At 32.8% G+C, this 27,897-nt stretch overlaps 2 protein-coding genes across 2 annotated transcripts; both read left to right on the plus strand.

The window, feature by feature from the left end:
- Nucleotides 1-10,775: 10,775 nt before the first annotated feature.
- Nucleotides 10,776-27,798, plus strand: LOC129802091 (proton-associated sugar transporter A-like). The gene is made up of 5 exons (XM_055847661.1): nt 10,776-11,024; nt 11,104-11,224; nt 20,091-20,663; nt 20,732-21,069; nt 27,293-27,798. Exons 1-5 carry the CDS (start codon nt 10,912-10,914, stop codon nt 27,690-27,692), a joined length of 1,545 nt encoding a protein of 514 aa, XP_055703636.1. The 5' UTR covers nt 10,776-10,911; the 3' UTR covers nt 27,693-27,798.
- Nucleotides 21,483-24,535, plus strand: LOC129802106 (uncharacterized). The gene is made up of 2 exons (XM_055847684.1): nt 21,483-23,602; nt 23,662-24,535. The coding sequence occupies exons 1-2, from the start codon at nt 23,556-23,558 to the stop codon at nt 24,497-24,499; spliced, it is 885 nt and encodes a 294-aa protein (XP_055703659.1). The 5' UTR covers nt 21,483-23,555; the 3' UTR covers nt 24,500-24,535.
- Nucleotides 27,799-27,897: the final 99 nt, after the last annotated feature.

Genomic DNA, 27,897 nt, shown 5'->3' on the forward strand with positions numbered 1-27,897 from the left:
CTTTGGGAAATGCTCGAACTCGTGACATAGATGCTATACCTAAAAGTACTTTTGCGTCATTTACCGTTTACCGGTTCTCAACCGATTCATAAATCACTCAAAATATCCCACAAAATAGTTTTAAAAGTAACCCGTCAAATCAAAAATCTACCTATCGATTTTACTCGGAGGTTTTTTGAATTGTAACGGTATATTCCAGTATATTCAGCAAAAATCTGTAGCTTTTCGGCAGAATTTCTGGTAGAAAATCTGTAGCCTTTCGGCAGAATTTCTGCTGGAAAATCTGTAGATTTTCGGCAGAATTTCTGGTAGAAAATGTAGATTTTCGGCAGAATTTCTGCTAAAAAATTGTAGATTTTAGGCAGAATTTCTGCTAGAAAATTGTAGATTTTCGGCAGAATTTCTGGTAGAAAATCTAAATTTTCGGCAGAATTTCTGATAGAAAATTGTAGATTTTCAGCAGACTTTCTGCTAAAAAATCTGTAGCCTTTCGGCAGAATTTCTGCTAGAAAATTGTAGATTTTCGGCAGAATTTCTGCTAGAAAATTGTAGATTTTCTGCAGAATTTCTGCCTAGAAAATCTGCATAGTGTCCATTATACTTCACAAAAATATTGTTGATTTATGAAAAAAAAGTGTAGAAGTTATAAAGAAAATGCTATGTTTTGCTTAACAAGCATTACCGATTAAACATTTTAGATAAGTAAAAAAAAACGAGCAAAAATAATAATTTCTTAAAAATCGCCAATCAAATGATACAAAAACGCGAAATTTAGGTCGACACTCTGCTTAAAGTTTTCCCTTCACTATTTTCTATCACGGCGTCGCAGAATTCTTTATTTTATATAAACACTGTGATATCACACAAGAATAACTCTATTGAATTTTCCAAACTTCGGTGAAAAATATTCCATCTTTTCAGACATAGCTGTCTGGACAGTCTGGAATGTATAGAAGAAATCTACAGAAAATCGGCAAATTTATCTACAGAAATTCGTCAGAGTATGCAACAGGATTCGTCAGAAAATCTGCAAAAATTTCTGACGAATTTTGTCCCAAGCTGAAATAAAATTCGTAGGAATATCTACTGATTTATCTTCAGATTTTTGGCAGACGTGTAGATATTTTCTGCAGAAATCTTAAAGATATCTGACGAAATTATTTGACCGGAATACTGTTGATTTTCGGATAAAATAAATCACCGGTTCAGCACCGACTGAAACCGGTTCGGCCTTATCAGGAATTCAAAGGCCTTTCCTACGATCCCAAATAAGATCCCATTCGGTTGAAAACTACGCTCTATAGAGCATGATTGAACAGACTTTTGTTCGCTTGGTACGTAATCATAAGAAATTTTCTGTTTGTGCACGGAGAGCGACAAGGTTCCGAGTCTATCTATCTCCAACCGTTTGGCCTCTAGAGCTGGGCGACAGCCAAATATATCAGACGAACAAACAGCATGACGTCAAGAAACTCGAAACTCCAGATTTCCAAAATTGTACCAAAATACGAGCCCTTTGGGTAAGGAGTCGAAGTAACTCAAAATCGAGGGATTATACACTCAATCCCGGTATTATGCATATTTTCGGGACCGAAAAAAAAACGCGCGAAATTGCATTACGCATCGAGAAAATTTGCATGCCCGCAGACGATTTCTTTTAAATGAATCTGCCGTAGAACGAATTTCGCGCGGAGTAAAAGTAGTTCCAACAAAAGAATTCAACTGTACAATCAATAATTTGTGCGAAGCATAAATAGTCCTAAGGCAGCGTGTTTTCCCGTAGGCAATTTATATCAAAATCTTTCAATCCGTTTTCACTTAAGGTGTCTACACATTGGAGCTGATTTCATCAAGAATTATTTCAAGAATTTTTTAAAGAAAAATTCATAATTTTGAAGGAATTTTTGAAGAAAAATGCCTCCACATTGGGTTTTTTATTTTCCATCAAAAATTTTTTTGACAGATTGCCATCATTTCCAAGTCTCTACCTCTTCTGACTGTTTTTCACGAAAATTTGTTATTTCACTACTGGAAAAAGTGAGAAAAGCGTTTGGTGAAGTTCCTTGGGATAGTATTTAGTGAATTTGTGAAGAAAATCTTCTAAATATTCAAGGGAATATTGTTTTTTTTTTTGAGATGTCGTTCCTGGTGGAATCCAACCCAGCCTTGAAGGAACATTTCCTGTGATTTTCGTCCAGAAATTGCCCGAAGTTAATCCATCTGTGTATTCTTGAGGTGTTCCACAGTACAGTGGCCTCGTACTCCATGGATTGCAAGATGGATGGAAAGGAGAAAATTTACGGGCACTTTGGAATCTCTGCCTTGGTTACCAATCAAAACAAGAGCTAACCAGAGCCACCGAGGAGATCTCAATGCAAACGAGAGCTGTCCGGAGCTACCAGAAGCCATCACTTGAACCCCCAGAAGAACATCAGAATGATCTTTTATATCATTCACTTTCTCAACCACTAGGAACTCTGTGGGATTGCTTCCTTTCGAGAACATCAGAACTGGATAGCCACATGCCTTCAATTCCTCATGTCAATGGAACATGGAACCCAGTAAATAAATCAGTAGTGGAATTATTTTGGAACATCCATGGAATTTTCACAGGAATATTCTTCTATTATATTAATTAAAAAAAAACTACATTTTTTACATAATAGAGATCCTTTATGTATTTTTTTTTTTATTTATTAAGGGGTCCATCTGGAAGATGTTTGCCCCGCCTTTATGTAATTTCTAATGATTATTTATTAAAAATTCCTACTTTTAATAACATAATGCAATGTAAAGGACTTTTAATTTAGAAGATTACGTGGATTTTTAAATATTTAGGTTTGCTTATTTTTAGTAGTAGAAAATATATCTGATGTGGGGATGTTATAATATAATACAAGCGGTTTAAAATAAATGAACTAAAAAAAATCTAGTATAATATCGACCACTCAGAATATAATCCGACTATCTCGATTTTTTTGCAAAATTCGTTTTTTTTCGCTTTTCGGATACTCCGTGAAACCCTCTACCTTCCCTGTGAATATTATACCTGAATATAAATTATTTCCAAATTTATAGCGCTTTTTCTAAAAAAGCAAAATCTCACTCATTTTTCAATTCAGTCAGGATAAGAGCCGCATAATTCGACCGTGTGACGTCATCATTTTGCATGTCAAAAGTATTCCGGCTGATTTCACGATAATAGATATGCTATTATTTGGCTGCAAATATGTATAGTTTTCAATTTGGTAATATCTAGTTAATAACCAGTATTGTTAATAATAATTAATAACTCTTCTATAAAATTAAAAAAATGGATCAAAAACTAAAAATTGGATATTGAATACGAAATAGGCGTAAAGTGCTAGTATTTTTTATATGGAGTTTGACAGCTGTAATGGACATTTGAATGGCTTATATTTTATAAAGATCAAAGAAAATTTCACGATTTAATTCAGAATATAAATTTTGCGAATATTGCAATTATTTTTAAAATATTACTGATATCTTGATAGTTTTTTGAGGTTCTCTAGTATTGCAAGTGTTGCAAAACCTGGATAAAAGCAATAAAATGCTAATTTATTATGCATCAAACTTCTCTTTGGCGCGAGAGCTCATAACCTATTAACTTTTAAGAGGTTTTGTTGCTTGATAATTGGTTAGAAATAATAATAAGAAATATGTGAAAAAGTGAAAATAATAAAAACTAAATAATATAAGTCCTATAGGGGGTGTGGTTACCCGTCCTACTTCACTGAAACATTACCTCTTGTTTCGATAATTATATCTTTTTATTAATCAATTTTCACATGAAAGTTTTCTATATTTTCTTTCGGATAATTAGCCGTCATTCCACACTTCACTTCTTCTTCTTCTTCTTCCCCTTCCAGTTTCCCATCCTAGACACACACCAACTGATCGACATTTTCCCATCACTACAGTTCCCACAGGGTAAATTCTGTAATTGCCGTGGAATTTTCACGCTTGCGTTTGATACCTGTCAATGCCAATCGACATATCACATTTGTTCGATTCGAAAATTGAATGAATTGATTTTTTCACACTTTAAAACCCAAATTGACATTTTACTTTAATTTTAAGTGATAACACTAATGTATAGAGAATTTAATGACCTTTCGTTTAGTAGAAAAAAATAGTTGATAACTTTTTTATTATGTTAAAAATTGAAAAAATAAACTAAAAAATGGGCGTAAAATACCAAATTGGCGTAAAATGCTACCTTTTTATACGTAGTTGGCATCCGAAATGGACATTTGAATGGCTTATACTATATAACCTAAAAAATGTTAATATTTTTGAGTTTTGTCACGATTCGAAAAAATCGTAAAAAATACGTGAAAATAATAAAATAATTATTAAAAATTAAATAATATAAGACCAAGAATTGATGTAGAATGGTAATGTAAAAAAAGGTGAAAATTCACTTTTCGCTTTGTTTTACTTTTTCTTTTCTTTTTAAACTATATATGAGAATTTTAAAATTTTACAGAATAATATATAGATATAAGTTCTAAGATTCTTTCCAAATTGTTAGGAAAAAGGAAATTAAATATGTAAACAATTGCAGTAGAGTCTCGCTATAAGCCATCGCTCTATAGTCCACAATTTATCGACCGTTGATTTCAAAACACTGATTTTAAGTTAGGTTATGTTTTTTAGTACGCGACAAGCATAATTACAGTAGAGTCTCTCAAATCTGAATCTCTCAAATTCGAACGCCGGTTGGATTTAAAATGTCAATTGTAGGGTTATGTTAAAAAATTCGTATTGTGGATGATTAAAAATCATATCTCTGTGCTGTTTTCTGAATATTTATACACATTATGTGCGAATAAAATGAAAAGGAAGTATGTTACCAACTAACACTTGTGAGAAATTACGGGAATTTGATTCAAAGTGTTATTTAATCTCACATAAATTCAGTTAGTTTTAAAAATATCGTTCGAATTTGAGAGGTGAGAAATGTCAAAAATACCCCCCAATAGTTCCAATTTGAGAGACTCTACTGTATTTTAATATTTTTGGCAAACTTTATTGAGTAGTTGTGATAATTGTGATCCACAATGAAGAAAGTAAGGACAAGTACCACAATCGCAAAGAAAGTGGAAGCCGTTGAGCAATTTAAATACTAAAAGTCGTTGATAATTTTAAAAAATTACATGGACTAGTACGACTCAAGTGTCAAATCTGAAACCAAATATGGACTATAGCGAGACTCTACTGTAGTATAAGGAAATTCAACAGAAGTTGCTTTTTTGCTACGAAAATCTGTAAAAATTCACTTTGGCATTTGTTGTCAATTTTCACAAAATTTCTATAAAAATGATTAGAAAAATGGGAAAATATTTATTGAAAAAATAATTTACGAGTCCTAGAACTGCTGTGAAGTTTTACGAAACGAAAAATATTGAAAAATTGCTTTTTTATGGAGAATAACTGCTCTAGCATTTTATGCCAGTTTGGTGTTTTACGTGATTTTTTGGCTCGGGTTTTAAAGTGTTAAAATGTCTTGAAAAAATTACTTAGAACAATTAATATACATAGATAGTGATGCGTATGGGGAATGATATCGAAACAATTTTGAAAAGTGATGCGTGACCAGCCGGGTCGCTTGGCAGCGTGGGAAACTCGAGTTGTTCGGGTCTTATCCTGAGCTTTTGATATGACAGCTCAGGAAAAATATGTTACAACTCGGAAAATATTGTAATAGTTATTAAAATACACATTATTTTGTGAAAATTTTATGGAATTAAGATAACTTTTATCGAATCCTTTCGTTTGATGTACAATATTAGGAAAGTGAAGTTAAATTAATTGATTTATTAGCAAATGCAAATCTCAGCTTTAAATCGCTCTCCTGTAAAGTTGGCCATTCACGAATTAGTCAGGTCTTATTCTGGGTGGTCGATATGTTAAGAGCAGTTTCCCAAAAATTAAATAAAATTTATTTCAATTTTAATTTCACATTAAAATTCAAATAAGAGACAGGCTTTGAAATTTATTGTCTTTTTTGATCAGTAAAAAGTTTCATTCAAGTTTTTAACGCTTGTGGAAAGGATTTTATCAATATCAGGAGGATTTTTTTATGAGATCTTAAGAGTATTTTCGAAAAATTACACTTTAAGACTCCCAAAAAATCTAGTTTTGAATCTAGTCCTTTACATTTCATTATGTTATTAAAAGTAGGAATTTTTAATAAATAATCATTAGAAATTACATAAAGGCGGGGCAAACATCTTCCAGATGGACCCCTTAATAAATAAAAAAAAAAAATACATAAAGGATCTCTATTATGTAAAAAATGTAGTTTTTTTTTAATTAATATAATAGAAGAATATTCCTGTGAAAATTCCATGGATGTTCCAAAATAATTCCACTACTGATTTATTTACTGGGTTCCATGTTCCATTGACATGAGGAATTGAAGGCATGTGGCTATCCAGTTCTGATGTTCTCGAAAGGAAGCAATCCCACAGAGTTCCTAGTGGTTGAGAAAGTGAATGATATAAAAGATCATTCTGATGTTCTTCTGGGGGTTCAAGTGATGGCTTCTGGTAGCTCCGGACAGCTCTCGTTTGCATTGAGATCTCCTCGGTGGCTCTGGTTAGCTCTTGTTTTGATTGGTAACCAAGGCAGAGATTCCAAAGTGCCCGTAAATTTTCTCCTTTCCATCCATCTTGCAATCCATGGAGTACGAGGCCACTGTACTGTGGAACACCTCAAGAATACACAGATGGATTAACTTCGGGCAATTTCTGGACGAAAATCACAGGAAATGTTCCTTCAAGGCTGGGTTGGATTCCACCAGGAACGACATCTCCAGAAAAACACTATTCCCTTGCATATTTAGAAGATTTTCTTCACAAATTCACTAAATACTATCCCAAGGAACTTCACCAAACGCTTTTCTCACTTTTTCCAGCAGAAAATAACAAATTTTCGTGAAAAACAATCTTGAATCGTGATGGTTTCCTTCAAGAATTCTGTCAAGAATGACTTTGATGAATTTTATTCCAATGTGTAGCCGATAATTTCTTTCAAAAATTCTTGATGGAAATTTCCTTCAATTGGATATGATTTTTGAAGAAATTTGTCTACACATTAGACAAATTTTCTTCAAGAATCCATCTTTTTGTCAAAAATTCTCACCAATGTGTAGGCAATTTTCTTGAAGAACACTTCTTGAAGCTCATTTTTGATAGAAATTTCTTATAATGTGTAGACACCTTTAAGCCGAAACTCTCTGTACATTATTACTGCTCTCTCTGTGGAGTTCGGGCAGTATAATTTGTACTAAAATAACACATATTTTTTTGTTAAAAGTTTTTATAACTGCCCTCTTCATTCAGGAAGACATTATCACGATTTTTATTTACTAAATACTTCTTAGTCATTTAATTTTATTACCTACAATCATTTCGAGCATCCCGAGATAAACAAAACTTAAATATTGTGAGAATTTTACGAACTTTTTTATTATGTGAGAATTTTACGAATCGTCAATCTGAACAAGTGATACTCAAATCATACAGTTGTTTCTCAGGGGAGATCTCGCCTCTTCTTGCCTCGAGCCAGAATTGGACTGGAGACCTCTCTGGCATGTGGCCTCTAATAACTCAATTGGTATAATCATTCGTCTAGTTCACGAGAGGTCCCCAGTTCAATTCTGGGTGGAGGCAGGAATTTTTCCTATCTATCCTGAGAAAAAACTGGATGATTTGAGTATCACTTGCTCTGATTGACTATTCTCTATACAGAACTTAAATATTTAACTAGATTTAAATTAAATTTTCTATTTTTGTCCCACAATACAAAAACTTACCTATTCTGTTTCTTAACTGCAGAATATTCAATAGAAAATTTAAAAGATCCTTGCAATAAACTTTAACCCTTTAATGCTGTTTCTTTTCTTCGTTTTCCGAAAAAGAATCGCAAAAAACAGGTTACTTTTGTCCTCCTATTCAGGACACGGCTTTAAGTAGAGATATTTTGAAACATACAGGTGGATCATGGAAAATCCCTCCTTGTGGTTTGTTTCTGGAATAAAATCTCTCGCATGCCTGTTAGAATACTACCTAATGTGTCTCAGCTAGTCTGATCCTGATAGAATCTTCTCAATCACAGCTAGAGTTTGATTCTCCAAAACTGTCTTGGTTAAAAGGTAGGTAGAACATTATTTATACAAAAAGTCTTTGATGTTCCAATAATCAAATTCAGTTTACAAAATAAGGAAAATTTATTAAATTTCACACTATATGAATAAGCTGTTAAAACTGTCACTCAGATTATGGCAGTGATTGAGCCTCGTTGCTTTGATGTTCCCAACAACGAAGCAAAATAGAAATTATAGAGATATCAAGTGAGTAAAGATGTTAAATAAAGATAAAAAAATGAAGAGAAGATAGAAACTTATCCTCAATAATTTCTTGGAAAATCTGTACTTAATTGCATTTCATGTTCCTCACGTATGGGGGGAGGGAGTTCGAAATCTTCTCCACAGTGCAATAGACCTAAGATTCTGAAAGAATCTCCTCTAGTGGTTTATTTTCTTGAGATATCTGCCATCTGTAAAAATCTCCTTCAGAGTGTCTCGACTAAAATGAAAATCTGAAACATTTTCTATCTCATTTCGATTTTTTTTAATTCCTATCACGCCTAGGTACTCAACTCAAAATTGCTCAATCTGAAAAGCAAAAATTTTCGTAAATGTTTCGAACTCAATGAAAGAGTAATATGAATGAAATGTAATACGCCTAAAGACAGGCAATATTGAACAGAGGTAGACACTCGCTAGGAGATTTTTATTTCGAAATAGAGATTTCGAATCAAAATACCCTCGTATACAGTAGACTCTCGCTAATTTGGCTCTTTCAAGATCGGGCTACTTTTTTAATTCGGGAACCAGTTAAATTTGAAAAGAGTTTATTGACATTTTTCAAGTTTGATTATGATTATCAAATAAATCAAATATGCTCAATTTTGCCATGATTTGTCCTAATCATGATATGATTTTTCATTAGTAAGGAGTTTTCACTAAATTTACTACAAATATGAGTATGTAAACTTAGTATGAGTATGCAGATGAACAAAAAGTCGTTGCATTTTAAAAAATTTGTCGCCCGAATTTCTCTGTAATTCGGGTGACATTTTGGTCCCAAATGCCTTAATTTGAGAGAGTCTACTGTATTGATGGGTATTGAGCATTTTCTATATGGGGAACTTCGAAATGCACAACATTATGTATACCGATGAATCTCATAAAATCCCCCGAAGTGGTTTGTACCTGAAATATTTTTTTTACACTCTCTGTTATAAATTCCCCAAGTAATGCTCTGACTAAAAATTAAAAAAAAACTCGATGCTTCAATTTTCTTTTTAATTACACCTTGAGTTCTCTTATCAGGAACATTTCCCTTTCGTGAAATCCCGTCTATCAAGCATGTCCCTCTCCTGCTCTGATTAGAAAATTATGCATTTTCTTGAGTGGATAATAGATCACGTTATTCACTGAACAATAACTCAATACCACAAGAAATATCTTTTGAAAAACAAAAAACAACTGATTTTAAATTGCATGAGTATCAAAATTTTCGAACATGAAACAAACAGATCTTTCGATTTATTAAAAATTGAAGAAATGCACGGGGTTGAAGATCAATGGTCAATTTTTATTTCAAACTAGAAGTTTCGAATCAAAATTCCCCTGTTTAGATGCTCAAGGGTTAAAAAATTAAGCACAACTAATATTTAACTAATAAGAATTTTTTCACTTTTTTTTATGACTTTTTCCTTTATGGTAAAAAGTTTCACAGCAAAATGCATGGAGAAATCTATAATGACTATAATAATTAATTATCGTTCTGATTGTTACGGTTAATAGATATTTTTATATTAATTCGAATGTTCCACATATCAGTATCCGTACACAGAAAAAAATATTTTAGAAATTTTTTCGTAAATGTTTGTAAATTCCTACTGGGGACTTACGTAAATCATATAACCCAAAAACGAGTTCGTAAAAGTTTGTACTTTTTCACAAACATTGTTCGTAAGCATTTCTTATTCTTTTACAAACATTTGTTCGTAAATGTTCATAACAACATAAAGAAGTGTTCGAAAAATTTTGTCATTTTGTTCGTAAAGTTTTGTCAAACAAAGAAAAAAAGTACGAACAAATGTTTGTAAAAGTACAAAAAATGCTAGTCAAGTGATCATGTTACGAGCAATGTTTGTGAGAAAGTACAAACTTTTACGAACTTTTTTTTGGTTTTACACGGTTTACGAACATTTCGTAAGTCCCCAGTAGGAATTCACAAACATTTACAAACAATTTTACAGTTTCAATAATTTTTTTCAACTCCAATATGGAAGCTAATAAATTATTATTTGTAATTTGTAATAAATTTTCAGAGACAAATTATTAACGGATTAGCGGGATAAGCAACTTCTGGTTTTCCGATGAATAGATCTTCTGAGATATTTCTCTGTGTAATGCATTCTTAAGTTGTTAGATGTAAGATCCGATAAGACATAATCAATTCAATAAATCGCGTCACATTTTTCCCAGATGCACCCACGACAGAGAAGAGCGATGTCTCAAGTTCCTTCTTTTCCCTCTCAAGCACATACATGGTGGCGATCGTGCATATCACGGGAGGTCATCGCGAAAAACGCGAAAAACGCAGTCAAGTGGCTAAATGAGAGGGAAAAACACTCAGGAATGGTTGGAACCTAATTCATGAAAATTTATTTTCAGTTGCTCACTATATCTCATATCGCTCACACGATTCTTATGCTATTTTACAAATTATTCAATTGTAATTCTCACTTAGTACTTCGGTCTTGTGCGTGAATGGTTAAAAGGGATAGTTCAAGTGTTAAGAGTGCGTTATGATTTTTCACAGGATTAAATGGATATTCTTCAGGCGAAAGGCCAAAATTGTCGCTAAAGATCCGAAAGAAGATCTTAAAAAGCATCATCAGAATTTTTCACATATCTTCCGGTACTGAGCTGAAAAGAAAAATCTCAAAAGCTGAAAAGAAAAACCTGTTAATTACATCGTATAAATTTGTTGCTTCCAGGAGAAAAAGTCAATGGGAACTCATAAGACTGTCGTTTATTATGATGGGAATTGAACTAGCTTACGCGGCCGAAACAGCTTTCGTGTCACCAATTTTGCTGAATATTGGCATTAATCACAGAGTATGTAATTCTGGCATAATCTCACACCAACTAAACACAAATTTATTTCCTACATTGACTACATTATTTTGTAAAACTGCTGCCATGTGTCCGCCAATGGTCACGAACTTTAAATTTATTACTTAAACGGCTACTGAATGATTAATTTTACTACTTTATTTATTGTTTAGTGATTGAGCATCAATTGTGATTAGAAATATCTGTCGAATATAACACAGAGAGAAAAAGTTGCAGAATTTTTAGTACAAAGAGAAGGGAAAAATCCGTGAAGTACTCCGGCGATCAGTTGATCCTTGTTCTAAAAGCTATAAAATCCTTTAAAATTAAAGATCACCGCGAATTTCCGATAGTGCCACTCACCGTCACTAAAATACCTATTATTCTTCCTTTGTGCTAAAAAAAAAAAACGTTAAGACTTTAAGACCTTTTAGTACAAGAGGAGAAGGAATAATGGTGCTATTCCAATGAAAGAAAAGGAAAAATCTTTCTCATGAACAGTTTTTTTTAGTACAGTAGACTCTCTCAAATTCGGGCGGAACATTTTTTGAAGTGCAACAATTTTTTATTCATCAGCATACACATATTGAGTTTACATACTCATATTTATGGTAAATTTCATGAACATCCCTTAATAATGCAAAAACATATCAGAACTAAGGCAAATAATGGCAAATTTGAGCATATTTGCCATACAAACTTGAAAAATGTCAACAATTTTTCTTTTTAATTTAGCTGCTGCCCGAATTAAAAAGTAACCAAATCTTAAAAAAGCCGAATTAGCGAGAGTCTACTGTACATGACTGTTCTCATGTTCTTCTGCGTAATCGACTTTTCTTTCTATTGGTTTTTGTCACGACTAGAGGTTTTGGAACACGACGAGGACTTGAGAAAACAGTCATGGCAGGAACCAATTCAAAAGCACATGAGAATATCCATGTACTAAAAAATGTTTAAGAAAAAGGTTTCTCCCTTTCATTTTTTATTGTAATAGCAACATAATCCTTATATAAACTTTTGACAAAAACATAGTTTAAAATTTAGTTATAAAAGGTCAGAGAAAGAGAAAAGGTCCCTTCAAAAATAGGGGCAGGGGAAACTGAGGCACCACCAAACATGGGGTAGCACCAAACACTGCGATTTTTAATCAGATATTCGACTTCAGAGGACTAGACTTATACAAATTTTTAGCCATTATAGGGATGCTTGTCCACTGAAGAAATGGTCGAGATAGTCCAAGTAGTTTAGAAATAAAAATTAGTGTTTGATGCTACCCCGTGTTTGGTGGTGCCTCAGTTTCCCCTAAATATGGAGCAATTTCATGCAATGAATTAAATATGAAATATGTGCTAATCTTTTTAAAAAGCCAATACCCAAGAGAAAATGACTTAACTAATTTAAATAGAGTTTGGCAAATGAATCTTGAGAAAAAACTTAAGAGCTATTTTCGTCAAGAATTGCTTTTTCGAAGAAAATTACCTGCTATATTGTAGGTGGAAATGTCAAAATTCTGTCAAAAATGCAATTTTTGACGAAAATTGCTCTCAATGTGCAGAATCCTTTAAACTGCTCCACTCTGTCCTAATAGTGCAACAGCAAGAAAAATAAGAGTTTGCAAACCGTCCCAGCTTCACAAGATGCTCGAACTCACGAGCTAGAATTCTCCGTAAATTAATTTTTCGTTTTGTTTTTCGGTTCATAGAAATTTATCAGATTTAAATTGGTTTACGATTTCTCAGAAAGCCACTCCAAGACTTAAAATTAACTAAGAAGTACAGAATTTTGGATAGATTCATATTGTACTTTGATATAGCCTTAGGGCCAAAATAGACTCAGCGTGATCCTCGAAAATATTTAACCTGTAAAATTTGGCAAAACTTATTGCAAAGGACCTCTAATGGATGATCTTAAGGCCTCAGTATATGACAGTTCAGAATAAATCTTGACTACCAAATTTTACATGCCAAATATTATCGAGGATCAGACTGAGACTAATTTCGGCTATTAGAAGACTTCACTCGGGAAATAATTTTAAAGAGGATCTTAAAATTTAAAGTCGAAAAATTGATAAAATGAGTGATTTGAGGTTATCGGCATATGGTATGTATTGAACAAAATGATCGCCAACACACTTTTTCAAAATCATTTCCGAAAATCAAAAAAAAAGTCTAGCAACCAAAAAAAACATGATTTTGAAGGATAGGAAGAAGTGTGTGAAAACGAAAAGAAAATGCTATCCTAAATAATATTAACTTAACCCTTTAAGAACGAATGTAGGGAATCTTTGGCCAATAGGCAAGACCGTTGGCTCTTGGGCGGATCGATTCCCTGACTCGACTGTTGTGAGTTCGAGTCCCGCCCGGTGCAAAGATCTGAATGTCTAATTTAGGAAATTTTCATATGTTAATAACGTAATATAATGCACCGCCTACGCCCAACAACTCCGGGAGCATGAAAGGAGCATCCACAATGCGGAAAAGGCGCTCCTGGGCGAGTCTACAAACGGACTAGCAGATTCTTCTAACCCGGGATATGGACATTGTAAAATGATTACCTTTGTAATGAATATATCTCGATACGATTAATAATAATAATAGGACAAATGTGACACCGGTACCTAAAAATAAAAACTATTTTTTCGGATTATTTAGAGGATAAAATAATGTTCTATAGGGGGAGGCTTTGATGTTTCGCACATACGCTACCATCGGACACTTCGAATTTCTCCGGTATTACTTTATAACTTTCACTGATGGCTATATATTTTAGTAGCTAGTCTTAAATCACACCTTTCCTGAAAAAATTGGGAGTCTAATCCTTTTCCCCTAGTTTTAGGAAACAAAAATTAAAAACAGGTCCAAAACTGTAATTTTGCTGTGCAATATTTCATACGATTGTGCACAATAAATATCACTTTTCTGAAAAACTACTATCACACAGGGTAGAAGGGTTATTAGGAATCAGATTTAAGTAAAAATCTTTTAGGCTGAACAGGCACTTTTTGTGGGTGGAACAAAATTCACAAACTTGACTCAGATTCATCGATCGCACATAGAAGACATGGCTTCTCTCACATTTTCCAAGAAACTTCATTTTAGATGCGATCCCTCATATTCACATCTATTGTAATCTACCGATTTGATCCACCACTAAAAAGGAAAACTTAAAAATCGTAAAGTTGATAAACAAGAAGTAATTTGACTCAAATAGGTTGCAGTTGAGTAATTATTAAGCAATTTTGCATTTCTTTGATATAAAAATATTTTTCAAGCTTGCACAAACTGAATGTGCAATGAAAGAATCACATCTACAATAAGCTCACACAGTTTACAACTGGTTTTTGACAATCTTTGACATAACCTCACTATTGTGTTGTTTTTCATGTCAAAGAAAAGAAATTGTCCGTAAGAAGATGTTTTGTGAAAATTTTAGCTTGTTCACCTGCTGAAGCTCAATATCTGTGCTAAATCCCGATTCCTGCAGCTGCAGGAACAGGGAAATCTTCAATGATGCGCATTCAAAGGTTTTTGTGCATATCCGGCTCCGTGGAGGAATGGTGGAATCTTGTGTGGTCTTCTCGCTTGCAAAGTTTTAGTCAATTTTTAGCTTTAAAAACTTATTGATTCGTGTAAATTTGGTGATATTTGGACTTTTCAAGAAAGTATTCATCAGATTTAACCGTTTCCGGAGTGAAATTCTCGTAGAATCAAGCAAAAAAATGGTTTTTAATGTCAATAAAACATCTCTCATAAAAGTTCCAAAAAAGTGATATTAAAATGTTTTATTCCTTATAAAAATAGTTTAATCAAGTAGATTAGAGTTCCCTTTAAACAATGATGTGCAACTTTTAGTGTCCGGTGCAAAATTTACGGTGAAAATGGGGTGTTCAATGATGGCGTGAATCGTGTGCGATAATAGAAACTTGATTCATCTATCGGACAAATCGCCATTCAATTTTCATTTTCCTCTGGAGGAAAATCTAAGGATTTCCTGGGATTTTGTTTGGTGGGATTATGAACCTTATAAGTAAGACATTTTTTTGGCATAGTTGGAGAATCCATACGGTTTGCATGGTAGTCAGAAAAAATCACTGAACTTGAACATCATTTTTGTGTGCGAAAGTTCAAAGCCTCCCCCTACTAAAAAATGTTTTTGTTTTTGGAACACCGGTATCCCACTCGTCCTTAACTCTTTCGCGTCTTTAGGGTAATGTCATGACTCGGGGAAAAAAGTTTTTTTTTGGGTATTTACATTAATTGAAATCTATCTGTTCCTGCACGACATCATAATAGAAGGATGTAAGATTCTTGGCTCATTTTCTCAAGACTCCAGTTAGATTTCAATTAATGTAAATAGCCAAAAAGAAACTTTTTTCCCCAGGTCATATATGACCCTAAAGACGCGAAAGAGTTAAAGGGTTAGGGGCAGGGGAAGTCATCAAAGACCGGAAATCAACATCTCTTACCGTTCGGTTTCTAGCCGCATCATAATTCTTCGGACAAATACAAAAGATGTTTGAAAAAATATTTGAGAAACAAACATCGATCGCCAGTAAGGTAAAGTACCCTGTAGTCGGCCGGTTTCTCAACTCGGCCAGTGCGACTATTTATTCAATTTACTTAGATTTGTTATAATATGGTCTTACCGATTTAACATTATAAGGTGTATTATATTATATATAACGTAAATCAGTGAAAATTTCATAGAAATTGACTATAAAACGTTAAAAAAATTGATTAAATAATTCAACTGGCCGAGTTGAGAAACCGGCCGACTAAGGGTACTTTTCCTTACTTTACCGAGTAAGTTCGATGCTTCCGGATTTTAAATTTCAAGACCTTTCTAAAAATATCAAATTTAAGTAAATCGATTTAGAAATAGGCCCTCCAAAGGTGTTTAACATTAACGATCAAAAAAAACTAAAACATATTCGAAAATGACAAAGTTTTAAGAACAGTTTCCGAAATAAGCAAAAAAAAACTTGTTTTCATAAGGAAAAAGTGAAGGTGAAAAGGAAAAGGAAAAAAGGGTTGTCACCAAAGACCAGAACACGATATCCCTTACCGTTTACACAATAGAAATATATATACACTGGCCTCGCTGATATATTGGGCTCATTGAAGCCGAATATGACAGATAAACACATATTCGAGAAGGAGTAAATGTTGACTTTCTCGTATTTGACAAGCTGTCACCCGATTAACAGAGAGTTTTGTGTAACTGACCTCTTTGAGCTCGAGGAGTAGAAAGTTAAAGACAATACTCAATATCAATTAGTAAAAAGGAAGTTATTGAACTTATACGTATTAGTTTGAAGCAAATAAATTAATTTCGTAGCGATGGATTCCCTCAAAATAACTAAAACCATAAAAGGCTTCTACACTCAGCTATCCGATATCCAGTTGACAGCTGTCAAACACCATAAGAATTCAAAAAGTCCTCATTAGCGGGTTTTATCTCTCATTTGCACCACCTATCATCCCGATAGCGGAGTGTTGAGTCTATTGTTAAAATTTTGGAAATTTTTAGAAAATTTGAATTATTTTACTATTTTTTTATGTTTAAAAAAATAATAATAAAAGCTCACCCAAAAAGCAAAATAGCTGCCTTATAGAACCAAGTATTAGACAAGTCTTTTAGTGCACTTTTAAAAAACTTAAAGTCAGAATTTTCTGTTGCAATTCCTATAGAAGCTTTTAAGATCCTTAAGAGTGCGCCACTTTACTTATAGTACTCTCAGTGACAGAACTAAGAGCATTATAAGCAAATAAAAAGATTTTTGGTTCTATAATGCCTTAGGGAATTCTACAAGACTATAGTAAGAAAAAATTGTTTATTGAGCATTATTTTTTTTAAAACGTGCAAAATTAATGTTAATGCTTCTAAAAGGGGCGTGGCCTAATATTTTTCTTAAGTGATAATAAGTAGCGGTAAAACAAATTAATTCCAAAAGTTGTCTAATAATTTTCGGAAATTGTAAAATTTTATTTTATTATTAAAATTTTGTTCTGTCTGAAATAATAGAAATCTAATTTCCGGACGTGATGTTCCACACCAATACAAATAATTATAATATCAATAAAATAATCAGATAAAGTATTAGCTGAAGCGTTGTATATGCTGTTCACGTTGCAATAGAGTATTGATCGGCTGAATTTATATAAATTTGATAAATAATGCGGATTACTCAAAAGTCAACACCATATAGTATCATCATTGGCATCACTCGAGTAAAATCATCTGGTACAACGTCATAAAATTTAATAGTTATCTGCATCTAGAGGAGTACACTTGAAAATCAGACATTACACAAAAATAAGTAAAACTCGTTGCCATGTAAAACAGTTCAAATAATTTTTTCTCTATGTTTTATTAGATGTAATGTAAAACAAATACTGATTGTTTACTCATCACTTTGGCTAGCTCAATTTTCAAGTGAAAGATAAGTAATTTTCTTTAATTAAAATCAAATATTACTCTCCACTGTTTACAACTTTTTCTGCAATAAAAGCTCTTGTTGATATTTGGAACAATTCACAAGGTCTTCAGACTAATGGGTCATCGTGCAGTCGTGCAAAACACTAAACATTCAATGAACTTGAACAGCATTGTTTGGATGTTCTGCTAAGATCCACTAATTGTTGAATTTAAATAACAAATTTGTTATTAAATGTAACAAAATGGGCCTATGACAAAAATTGTAATGAACGGAATTACTTTATCCATACACATTTTGCATTTAAATTATATTCCGCATGACTTGCTGATAAAATGGCGATAAGCATTGGAACAAATTCAAAAAAGTTTTATTGTACATTTCTAATTAAATACAAATATGCCTAGATAATACACTTATTTACTTTTCTAAAAAGAAACATGTGTGAAGAATTACTCGCTACAAGAAGCTCATTTAGATAAAATCGACTTTCTTACTTCAGTTGATTTGAATTTTATATGAAACGGTAGAACTTGTTAGTAAAAACACCCCAAGAAACATTTTCTACCCAATAAAAAAAAAAAAACATTTCTTTACACATTTCTGTTTCCGAGTGCTTCTGCATTATCGTATTTTCTTTATATTGGTTCCTGTCATGACTGTTTGGTGGTTTTAGAACACAGCGAAGACTGGGGAAGAGGTCTAAATGGGAAGTCTAAGTTCTTTCAATTCGAGAAAAAATTTCTATTCGCACTTCAAAAACTCTAGATCAAATCTCTCCTCATACATAAAAGATTTTTTTATGTCACATCCAATATTATTTTATTATAAAAACTATATAATTTTGGCATCGAATAAACGAGCAGTAAAAAGTCAAAATTGGTCAGCAAAAAATTCGAAATGATCAGTAAAAAATAAAAAAAATGGTCAGTAAAAAATAAAAAAGGGCAGCAAAAAGTTTAAAAAGATCAGTAAAAAATTAAAAAAGAGCAGTACTTTATTAAAAGTGATCAGCAAAAAATTAAACATGATCATTAAAAAGTAAAAAGTGTTCAGTGAAAAACAAAACATGATCAGTAAAAAGTAAAAGATAATCAGTAAAAAACAAAAAGTGGTAAGTAAAAAATAAAAAGTGGTCAGTAAAAAATTAAAAATGAGCAGTAAAAATATTGAATTTGGTCAACAACAAATTAAAAATGATCAGTAAAAACATTTAAAAAAGCAGCAAAAAATTGAAAATGAGCAGTATAAAATAAAAAGTGGTCAGCAAAATTTTAAAACGAGCAGTAGAAATATTTGAGATTCTCAGTAAAAAGTTCAAAAGTGATCAGCAAAGAATTAAAAATGAGCAGTAAAAAATAAAAAATGGTCAGTAAAAAACAAAAAGTGGTCAGCAAAAAATTAAAAAGTGATCAGTGAAAAATAAAATATGGTCAATAAAAAATTAAAAATGAGCAGTAAAAAATAAAATTTAATCAGTAGAAAATCAAAAGTAGTCAGCAAAAAATAAAGTGGTCAGTAAAAAAAAGTGGTCAGCAAAAAATTAAAAGTGATCAGTGAAAAATAAAATATGGTCAGTAAAAAAAGGTAACTGATCACTTTTAATTTTTTGCTGATCACTATATTTTTTACTGACCACTTTTTATTTTTTGCTGACTACTTTTGATTTTCTATTGATCAAATTTTATTTTTTACTGACCAATTTATATTTTCTACTGCTCGTTTTTAATTTTTTACTGACCAATTTGTACTTTTAACAGGACACTTTTAATTTTTTACTGACCACATTTAATTTTTTACTGTTCACTTTTAATTTTTTACTGACCAATTTTTATTTTTTACTGACCACTTTTAATTTTTACTGACTAATTTTTATTTTTTACTGACCACTTTTAATTTTTTACTGACTAATTTTTATTTTTTACTGACCACTTTTAATTTTTTACTGACCTCTTTTAATTTTTTGCTGACCAATTTTTATTTTTTACTGCTCATTTTTAATTCTTTGCTGAACACTTTTGAACTTTTTACTGATAATCTCGAATATTTCTACTGCTCGTTTTAAATTTTTTGCTGTCCACTTTTTATTTTATTATTACTGATCATTTTTAATTTGTTGTTGACCAAATTCAATATTTTTACTGCTCATTTTTATGTTTTTACTGACCATATTTTCTTTTTACTGATCATTTTTATTTTTTTTGCTGATTAATTTTTAATTTTTTTCTGATCAACTCGAATATATCTACTGATCAATTCGAAGTTTTTACTGACCAAATTTAACTTTTTACTGACAAAATTTTACTTTTTACTGACAAAATTGAAAATTTTTGCTGATTATTTCGAATTATTTGATGATCAAATTTGATTTTCTGCTGACCACTTTTGACTTTTTACTGACCATTTGTTTTTTGCCTATGGTATAATTTTTAGTACATGACGATGGTGTGGAGTCTATCAGCCTGCCTAGGAATTGTCTGTTCACCCTTTATAGGGCCCCTCACGGACCAGTGTCGCCTCTCACTTGGTCGTCGACGTCCTCTTATAATATTTCTCTCAGTATTACTAGTCCTAGGCCTTATTCTTGTACCTCATGGTCAGAACGTAGGCCTCTGGCTCGAAGGACAGACAATACACACAAAATCAGCCGCAGGTCCATGCGCTTGGGCCATTTTCTTAACGGTCCTTGGGACAATTGTGCTGGACTTCAGTGCAGACAACTGCCAGACACCTTCTAGAGCCTATCTGCTGGACATGTGTCTTCCAGCTGATCATACACAAGCCCTCAGCACCTTCTCCATTATGTCCGGCGTGGGAAGCTTTGTAGGCTATGCTATGTGTGCCTATGATTGGGAACATCTAACTTGGACTCACTTCCTGGGCAACAACATATCCGCAGTGTTCGCAATTGTGGTTCTATCCTTAATCGTCTGCGTCACTCTCACTCTCACCACTTTCCGAGAGATTCCTCTGTCTCTCCTGGAAGATGATGAGGAACTATGCCCCGTGAGTCACATACAATTTAATGAAATTATCCAGAAGTACCTTACCTGACGCACCCTTCCAATTCTCAGGTTATGAACGTTTCGCGGGAAAATCAAGTTATTGAGGAGGACAGGAGAAGAATGTCTTTCGGAGTGTACCTCAGGAGCATCGTGAAGATGCCATGGGCAATTAAAATGCTCTGCCTTATGAGTCTGTTCGGATGGATGAGTGATGTCTGCTACTCACTCTATTTTACGGATTTTGTGGGAGAGGCTGTCTTCCGTGGAGATCCAGGAAGTGACTCTAAGTCTGAGGAACATGCATTGTATGAATCTGGGGTCCGCTTTGGATGCTGGGGAATGTCTATTTATGCCTTTTCCTGTATCATTTTCTCTATTGCTATGGAATCGCTCATAAAGACTTTTAGGTGAGTAGAAAAAAAAGTTGTCTTTTAGTAGAGGACATTTTGATAGAAATGATTTTATGATCGCATTTTGATAGAAATTATAACCACATTTTTACCACATTGTTGAAAAAATCAAAACCACATTTTAATAAATTAAATTAATTAAATTAAATTCAATAAATTGAATAAAAATAAATTAAAATAACCACATTTTGATGGAACTGATAACCACATTATGATCACATTTCTACAGAAATTTTAACCACATTATGACCACATACTGAACATTAAATTGAAATGTTCAGCTTGATTACAAGATTGACTCTTCTAGAATGTTACTGTTTAGAGAAAATTCATTAGATATAATTTGAAAACTTCTTAAATACGAGAAAAATACGCGAGCGTAAAATGCTTCTATTGGAAACATATTAATCCAAATGGAGACAAGGAAAAGTTTCTAATTGGAGACAAATACTGTAAATGAAACCGCGACAAAAGGCGTCAAAAACCTTGTTGAGTTGCTCTTGAGTGCAGGATTTGTTCTTATTCTTGGTCTTTTCTCCTTTCCCACCTAAAACAATAAGAAAATCTCTCCAAAAATATCATATTTCCGGGGTTTCCTATTGAAGCATTTGCAGACATTTCAGAAAAACCTTTTTGTTCACGAAATAGGTAATTATTTCATTTGAAAACTTCACGTACCGTTAACAATAAAGATTAGCACTTAATTTAACCAAAATTATCCAGAAATATGACATAAATGTTAAACAAAATGAATAAACAACAGTCACTTTATTGTGTTTTTCATTGGATGAAAAATTCGATAGTGAAAAAGTACACTCTTAATTTTTCTGAGTAATTAACAAATTAAAATTTGTGAATATGAATGGATTTTCACTTTATTTGGAGCAAAATTAACTAAATAATGAAACTGTGGTATAGAAAATATATAAATATAATAATTTAGTACTGTATTTATTTATGATGAAAACAATTACGTTTCCATTTGGAGTAGCGAAAAATTTCCATTTGGAGCAGTTGTTGAATTAGCTTAATTTGTTTTTTCTTTTGAAAAAATCATATTTTCCTCAATTTTTGCAATTAAATATTGCCATTTTTCCTGAAACAGCTATCGATTTATTATGCTCACATTCGGTCACAACTATTGTAATTGATCGCGAAACTGAATTTTTCTACATATTTAAGTTTTTTATGGTAAATAAAGTTGCAGAAGCATTAAAAAATCGTTTTAAAAGATGTGGCTCCCCTACTTAGTAAGTTCAATGATGGTTTTAAAAATACTACAAAAAATTCTATTAGAAACATTTTTATTAGACCAATGCTGTATTGGTCTAATAAAACATTTTTGGATTATAAATTTTCTGAAGCGCATTTTTGCGCAAAAATTACTCTTATTATCGCGTAATAATAGCAAATTAACAAATTATTGTTTTTCTTAATACTGCACATTTTTTTTTTTAAATCAAAAATTTATTCGATTTGATGATTTATTTTTTAAATTAAAATGATTCGTGTTAATATTTTTTACAAGAGAGATTTTAAATATCTTTAAAGTCAGTAAAATGTGCCAATTAGTTGGAAATCATTTTGCGTCGACTGTATCATTAAATGAAAATGATATAGGCTCTAATTTCATATGTTCTTAGTCTTTTAGTATTTAAATGAGTTTCCGAAGTTTTTTCAATATTTCTCGATTTTAGAATTGATGAAATGTTAACTCTTTCCGGACCGCAGCATATGCTGCAAGCCAATTTCACAATTTTTAATCAAAAATATCTAATCTCAGGAATTAATTGAGGTCCTACAAAAAATATCTTACATTTGGATATCCTTATAGTTTGTAATCATCCACAAGAATCGGATTTTTATCAGTTCTCAATAATTAAAAAACATTATTTTTCACAGAACATTCATATGCTTCATTGGGTACTACAGTCTCAAAAGAGACGAAAGAGTTAAAAGAGCCGAATTTGCGAGAGTCTACTGGATATGTGACGATACATCAGTAACACAATAACATGTGGGCTCTAAAGCAAATTTAATAAAAATAAAAACGTCGTAATATTAGTGATTTTTCTGATGACACCCAAATAGATCACAGATTATTGGAGGATTAATAATTATGAAGGCTTCTTGGGCCAAAGTTTTAAGAGTCATTTTATTATGTTATTATTATTTTATTAATCTAAAAACATTCAGTCTTGTCTAGAAGATCTCCCACTCTCCCACCCCAATTGATGAAATCCACGTGCTGTTTTCGAAAAGCATGCTTTGAAATGTCAAATTTTTGTTTATACCCAGCTGGTCAAGTCAATGTTTACAAAAATAATCACTTCGTACCGGTACTGGTACTATTTCTGAATGGAATTTCACCCGACTTGCCTGACTATATTTTCGAACCACACACAAAAACTAACGGTGTGAAATGTCATCTTCCCGCGGAGGTTTTCTTTTGACAGATAAACAAAGTAATAAATTTTAAAATTATGGACAAAAAGGACGCAATATGGAATTGGAGGCACTACAAATCTGTGTAAGCTTTAATATATTTCTTCATTAATGTATTTTAGTAAGCACATATTAATTTTTCAGGAAAAGATCAACGGCTGCTCAAATGGCAGCTCTTGTGGAGTTTATGGAAGTGCATCATCAACCCGTAGAGTCTGGCAGTATTCTTAAACAAGACAATTGGAAGGAATTAGCAAATCAACTGAATATGTTGGGACCACCGAGAAAGTCCGCAAAGGAATGGAGGAAGGTTTGGAATGATTTTACCAGCGAAATAAGAAAGAAAGTGCGTACAATAGAAGCACTGAGGAAGGGTTCACTTACCATTGAAGCCCAGATCAATAAAAAGAGATATCCATCATTGACTCTCCTCCAGCATCGAGCTTTGAGATTCCTTCAAAGCAGAATAGGACCACAAGGAGGGTCATACACAACAAATCCAGAAACATCCAAAGTTCTCAATGCAGAGAAGGATGAACTGGAGGAGAAGAAGGAAGAAATGGAAGATGAGGCTTCAAATCAAGATCCACTGATACTGGAGAAAGTGGAAGAAATTGAAATTTTGGATATGAATGCTGACTTGGAAAATGATGACTATGATACTGATCATATGGATCACATGGATCCGATGGATCCCATGGAACAAGAATCTGAGTCTGCTCCTGCTGAGACACAAAATGCAGAAGTGAAAAGTCCTATAAGAGACCTCTGCCAGCAGACTCTACTGGCTATTGAAGAATCCAACAGACTTTACCGGCATACTTTCCGGGAAATCAAGCATACAATTGACTTTGCCCTGAAAGAATTGATAACGACGCAAAATGAGAGATTGGCCATTGAAAGGGAAAATTTGAAAGTCAAGCAGGAGAAAGTCAATTTGATGAGGGAAAAACTGGAGATACTGAAAAAAAGCAAAATGTAAAATTGAGTTAAGTAAAATATTTCCAAAAAACAAAAACGAATTTGTACGCATTCCGAGTTGCAAGCACTCCGAGGTTGCCTGTAAAGAATCTCAGCTATCATAAGCTTATCTGGGTTTATCACTGTTTTGACCATTTTGGATCCGACTGATTGGCGGACAAAATGACATTTAGATCTTTTCTGGTGTGTTTATGTTTCGTTTTGTATCACAATTGTACCAAAAACTTTGAAAAAAAATGAAAATAACACTTTAATTCATACTGGTATAAATGAAAGGGTCTCTAATGACCCTTTGAAAGGGTCACTGTTAACACATAAACTCCCGAATAACAGGAAACCATCCAGTGGATGACGTCCCGTTAAATAAAGAGAAAAAGAAGAAGAAATTCCCGAATAAACGAATAAAAACAATGGAAAAACAACTTTGGTGTTCGCTTAGATGAAAGAAATATGATAGGAGTATTGAATTTACGATAAAACATAATCTATCGTGATAAATGTACATACAAAATTTCAAAAGATTCAAGTAAACCTTTCAAAGGATCAAATATAATCTTTTTTTTGTTGAAGAAAAGGATCAATTTGACCCCGACATACAGTGGAAGTCCATGGAAGGTTTGTAATGGAAAATCAAACGTGAAACGTCCGCGGATTCCACTGAAATTTTCCACGGAATATTCCAGAAGTTTTCCTATGGATTTTCCATGGATACCATGGATTTTACCGCAACACGCCCTTTTTGTAGGAAAATTCCTACTTATCTCCTGGGTAAAATCCAAGGAATAATTCCAGGGAAAATTCTTCCACTACCTTTCCATACAGTTTTCCAAGAAAATTCCACACGTTTGTTTTTTCGTTTTACCGCTAGAATATATTTGTGGCGCTACAAAATCGTCGGTTGTCTCAGCAACTGTGCTAACTGCATCTGCTTTGTGTCTGCATTCATTGCAAATGCCTCGCAGCGATGCGTTGCTTACAACGGATGCTGACACAAAGCAAATGCAGTTAGCACAGTTGCTGAGGCAACCGACGAAATATACAGTAGACTCTCGCTGAATCGGCTCTTTTTCAATCGGGCACAAAATTCTGTTGGCAATTTTCACGTTTAATTATGAATATAATATAAATGCACGGATTTTTGACCTTGTTCAGATTTATTCAATTGTATTCACACACGACGTTTCGGGGACGATTTTTCCCCTTCCTCAGGTATGAAAATCAAAAGGACAAATCGGGTCTTGGAACAAAATAACTACCACTTCCACTTTTGAACAAATTGATACGTCCAGCATGCCGGCCAAATGCAGATTACTTATGAATGAATATTACCTTTGCTATCTATCCTATGTGGATAGCAAAGATACTACTTAATTATGAAGCTAATTCGCTCAAATTCACTGTTGTTCTTCCTATTTTATCGTTATTCTTTATAATTGAGCGCTTTTTGTGGAATTTATAAAGGCTTTGACGCCAAAATCTATCGATAAACCGGATAACATTTTGCCCCAAATACCCAATTGAGAGAGAGTCTACTGTAGATGGATTTATTTTGGTCGCAAATTTTATGCAAAGATCTTAGTGATTTCTGTGTTACATAATAATATTATGAATTATGCGACGCTGCGTTTTGTGTAGATAATAGTGAAGTGATAACATTAAACAGACTAAGGACCTAAAATATACGTGTTTTTATTTTATGGAATGTAGTTTTTTAGGAAAATTATTTTTTTGTACGATAGCTTTTTCTTATCTAAAGTCTAAATTAGTTATCGCTGATTTAATAAAATATATCAAAGTCCTCGTGAAATTTACTATTTCTTTAATATATGAAAATGAAAATATGAGATGCATGTGACAGCTTCATTTGTTCCTCATTTTCTTTGCTGGAAAAATCCATATTAAATCCACGTAAATTTCTTGGGAAATATTCCACACAAAAAATCCACTATAAATCCATGGGAATTTCCTTGGAAATATACCATGGAGAATTTCGGTGGAATTTACCAAGGAAAAATTCTGGAAAATTGAGGACTTAAGTATAACAACGATTATACTAGACTGATGTCACTGATGTTAATTATTTATAGCTGATATGTACAAGGTAAAATGATCGACAAATCTGTGTCTGATATGATTGGGTTTTTCAAATAAAGTTCTTAATAATTTAAAGAAAACTTTCGGTCGTTTCTTTAAGTATATAAGAGTTAAAGAAATTATAAAAATTGTGAAGATTTTCTTTCTTATGTTCAGAAAAAGATATATAGTTCAAACGAGAAACAAATTTTAATAACCATTTTATTTTAATTTTTTCTATATTATTTTGAAATTATTTTTACCTAATATTTCAGCGTAGCTTAAAATCTAATTTTCTCAAATATTCTAACAAAAGAAATAAAGAACAGAACGCTTAAGCCGACGATAATGATTTGACTGAAACTTTTACCCCAAAATTTTCAAAAAGAGGAATTAAGATTGGAAACTGTTGATTACATAAAAAGATTTCCTTATATAGGTCATCATCATTATCATTTTCAATCGCTTATCGCTAATTTGGGTCGCGGGCTAATAACATCCAATTTAGCAGCCCACGCTTGATGATCCTCTGCTACTTCAGGAAGATGTTCAGGTTCGATCCCAAGGCGTTCCAAGGCAAGATTCTAAATTTAATTCAGCCACCTTGTCCTAGGTCTGCCTCGAGGTCGACACCTCCTCACAATAGGTCTTCCAATTAAAAAATCATAACATTCTCAACTAATTTCAAATCCTATTTTGAGATATGATCCCTTCCTTTCAGAACTAGAACCATCCTGATCGGGGGATCATCCCTGTTTGGTTTATCAATGATTTGCCTTGCAACTTGGCCAACGAAGGTGAATGTCTTACTCCTCAGCATCTCTGCAGGGATAAACTTTGCCATTGTCTTCACAATACCCTTCATCCTCATTGCCCAGTATCACTCTGAAGACACCTTCAAGAATGATCAACCGGATGACAAGAAATTGCGCCCATTGCGTGGTCTTGGAACTGACATCGCCATCGTGAACAGTTCCCTCTTCCTGGCGCAGGTCTTCGTATCCCTAACCATTGGGTCCTTGGTGAGCTACACAGGATCTACCAGTGCTGTGATTTACGCGGCAGGAATCTTTAGTTTGTGCGCTGCAATTGTCGGTAATCGAATAATCTACCTCGACTGATCAAGGGATATTTTCTAATTTTAGTGACGGAATAATTTTTAAATATTGTTGCATTAATTTAAATAAAATCAAAGGACAATAATAAATATTGCTGCATTTTTGACAATATTGTATTTTTGTATACCTCAAAACCCTCAAAAACTTCAAAAGCTTTCAATAAAGAATCTTTTTCTTAAGTTTTTTAATGCCTAAACTTGAAAATACA

This window comes from Phlebotomus papatasi, chromosome 2, assembly GCF_024763615.1.
Source record: "Phlebotomus papatasi isolate M1 chromosome 2, Ppap_2.1, whole genome shotgun sequence".
Lineage (NCBI taxonomy): Eukaryota > Metazoa > Arthropoda > Insecta > Diptera > Psychodidae > Phlebotomus > Phlebotomus papatasi.

What these genes read in the sequence shown, in the direction of transcription:
- LOC129802091 (XM_055847661.1), top strand. Translation starts at nt 10,912, where the DNA reads ATGATTTTTCACAGGATTAAATGGATATTCTTCAGGCGAAAGGCCAAA. An exon ending in AATTTTTCACATATCTTCCG is followed by an intron (nt 11,025 to 11,103) that starts GTACTGAGCTGA and finishes TGTTGCTTCCAG; the next exon opens with GAGAAAAAGTCAATGGGAAC. An exon ending in ATATTGGCATTAATCACAGA is followed by an intron (nt 11,225 to 20,090) that starts GTATGTAATTCT and finishes TATAATTTTTAG; the next exon opens with TACATGACGATGGTGTGGAG.
- LOC129802106 (XM_055847684.1), top strand. Translation starts at nt 23,556, where the DNA reads ATGGACAAAAAGGACGCAATATGGAATTGGAGGCACTACAAATCTGT. An exon ending in TGGAGGCACTACAAATCTGT is followed by an intron (nt 23,603 to 23,661) that starts GTAAGCTTTAAT and finishes TTAATTTTTCAG; the next exon opens with GAAAAGATCAACGGCTGCTC.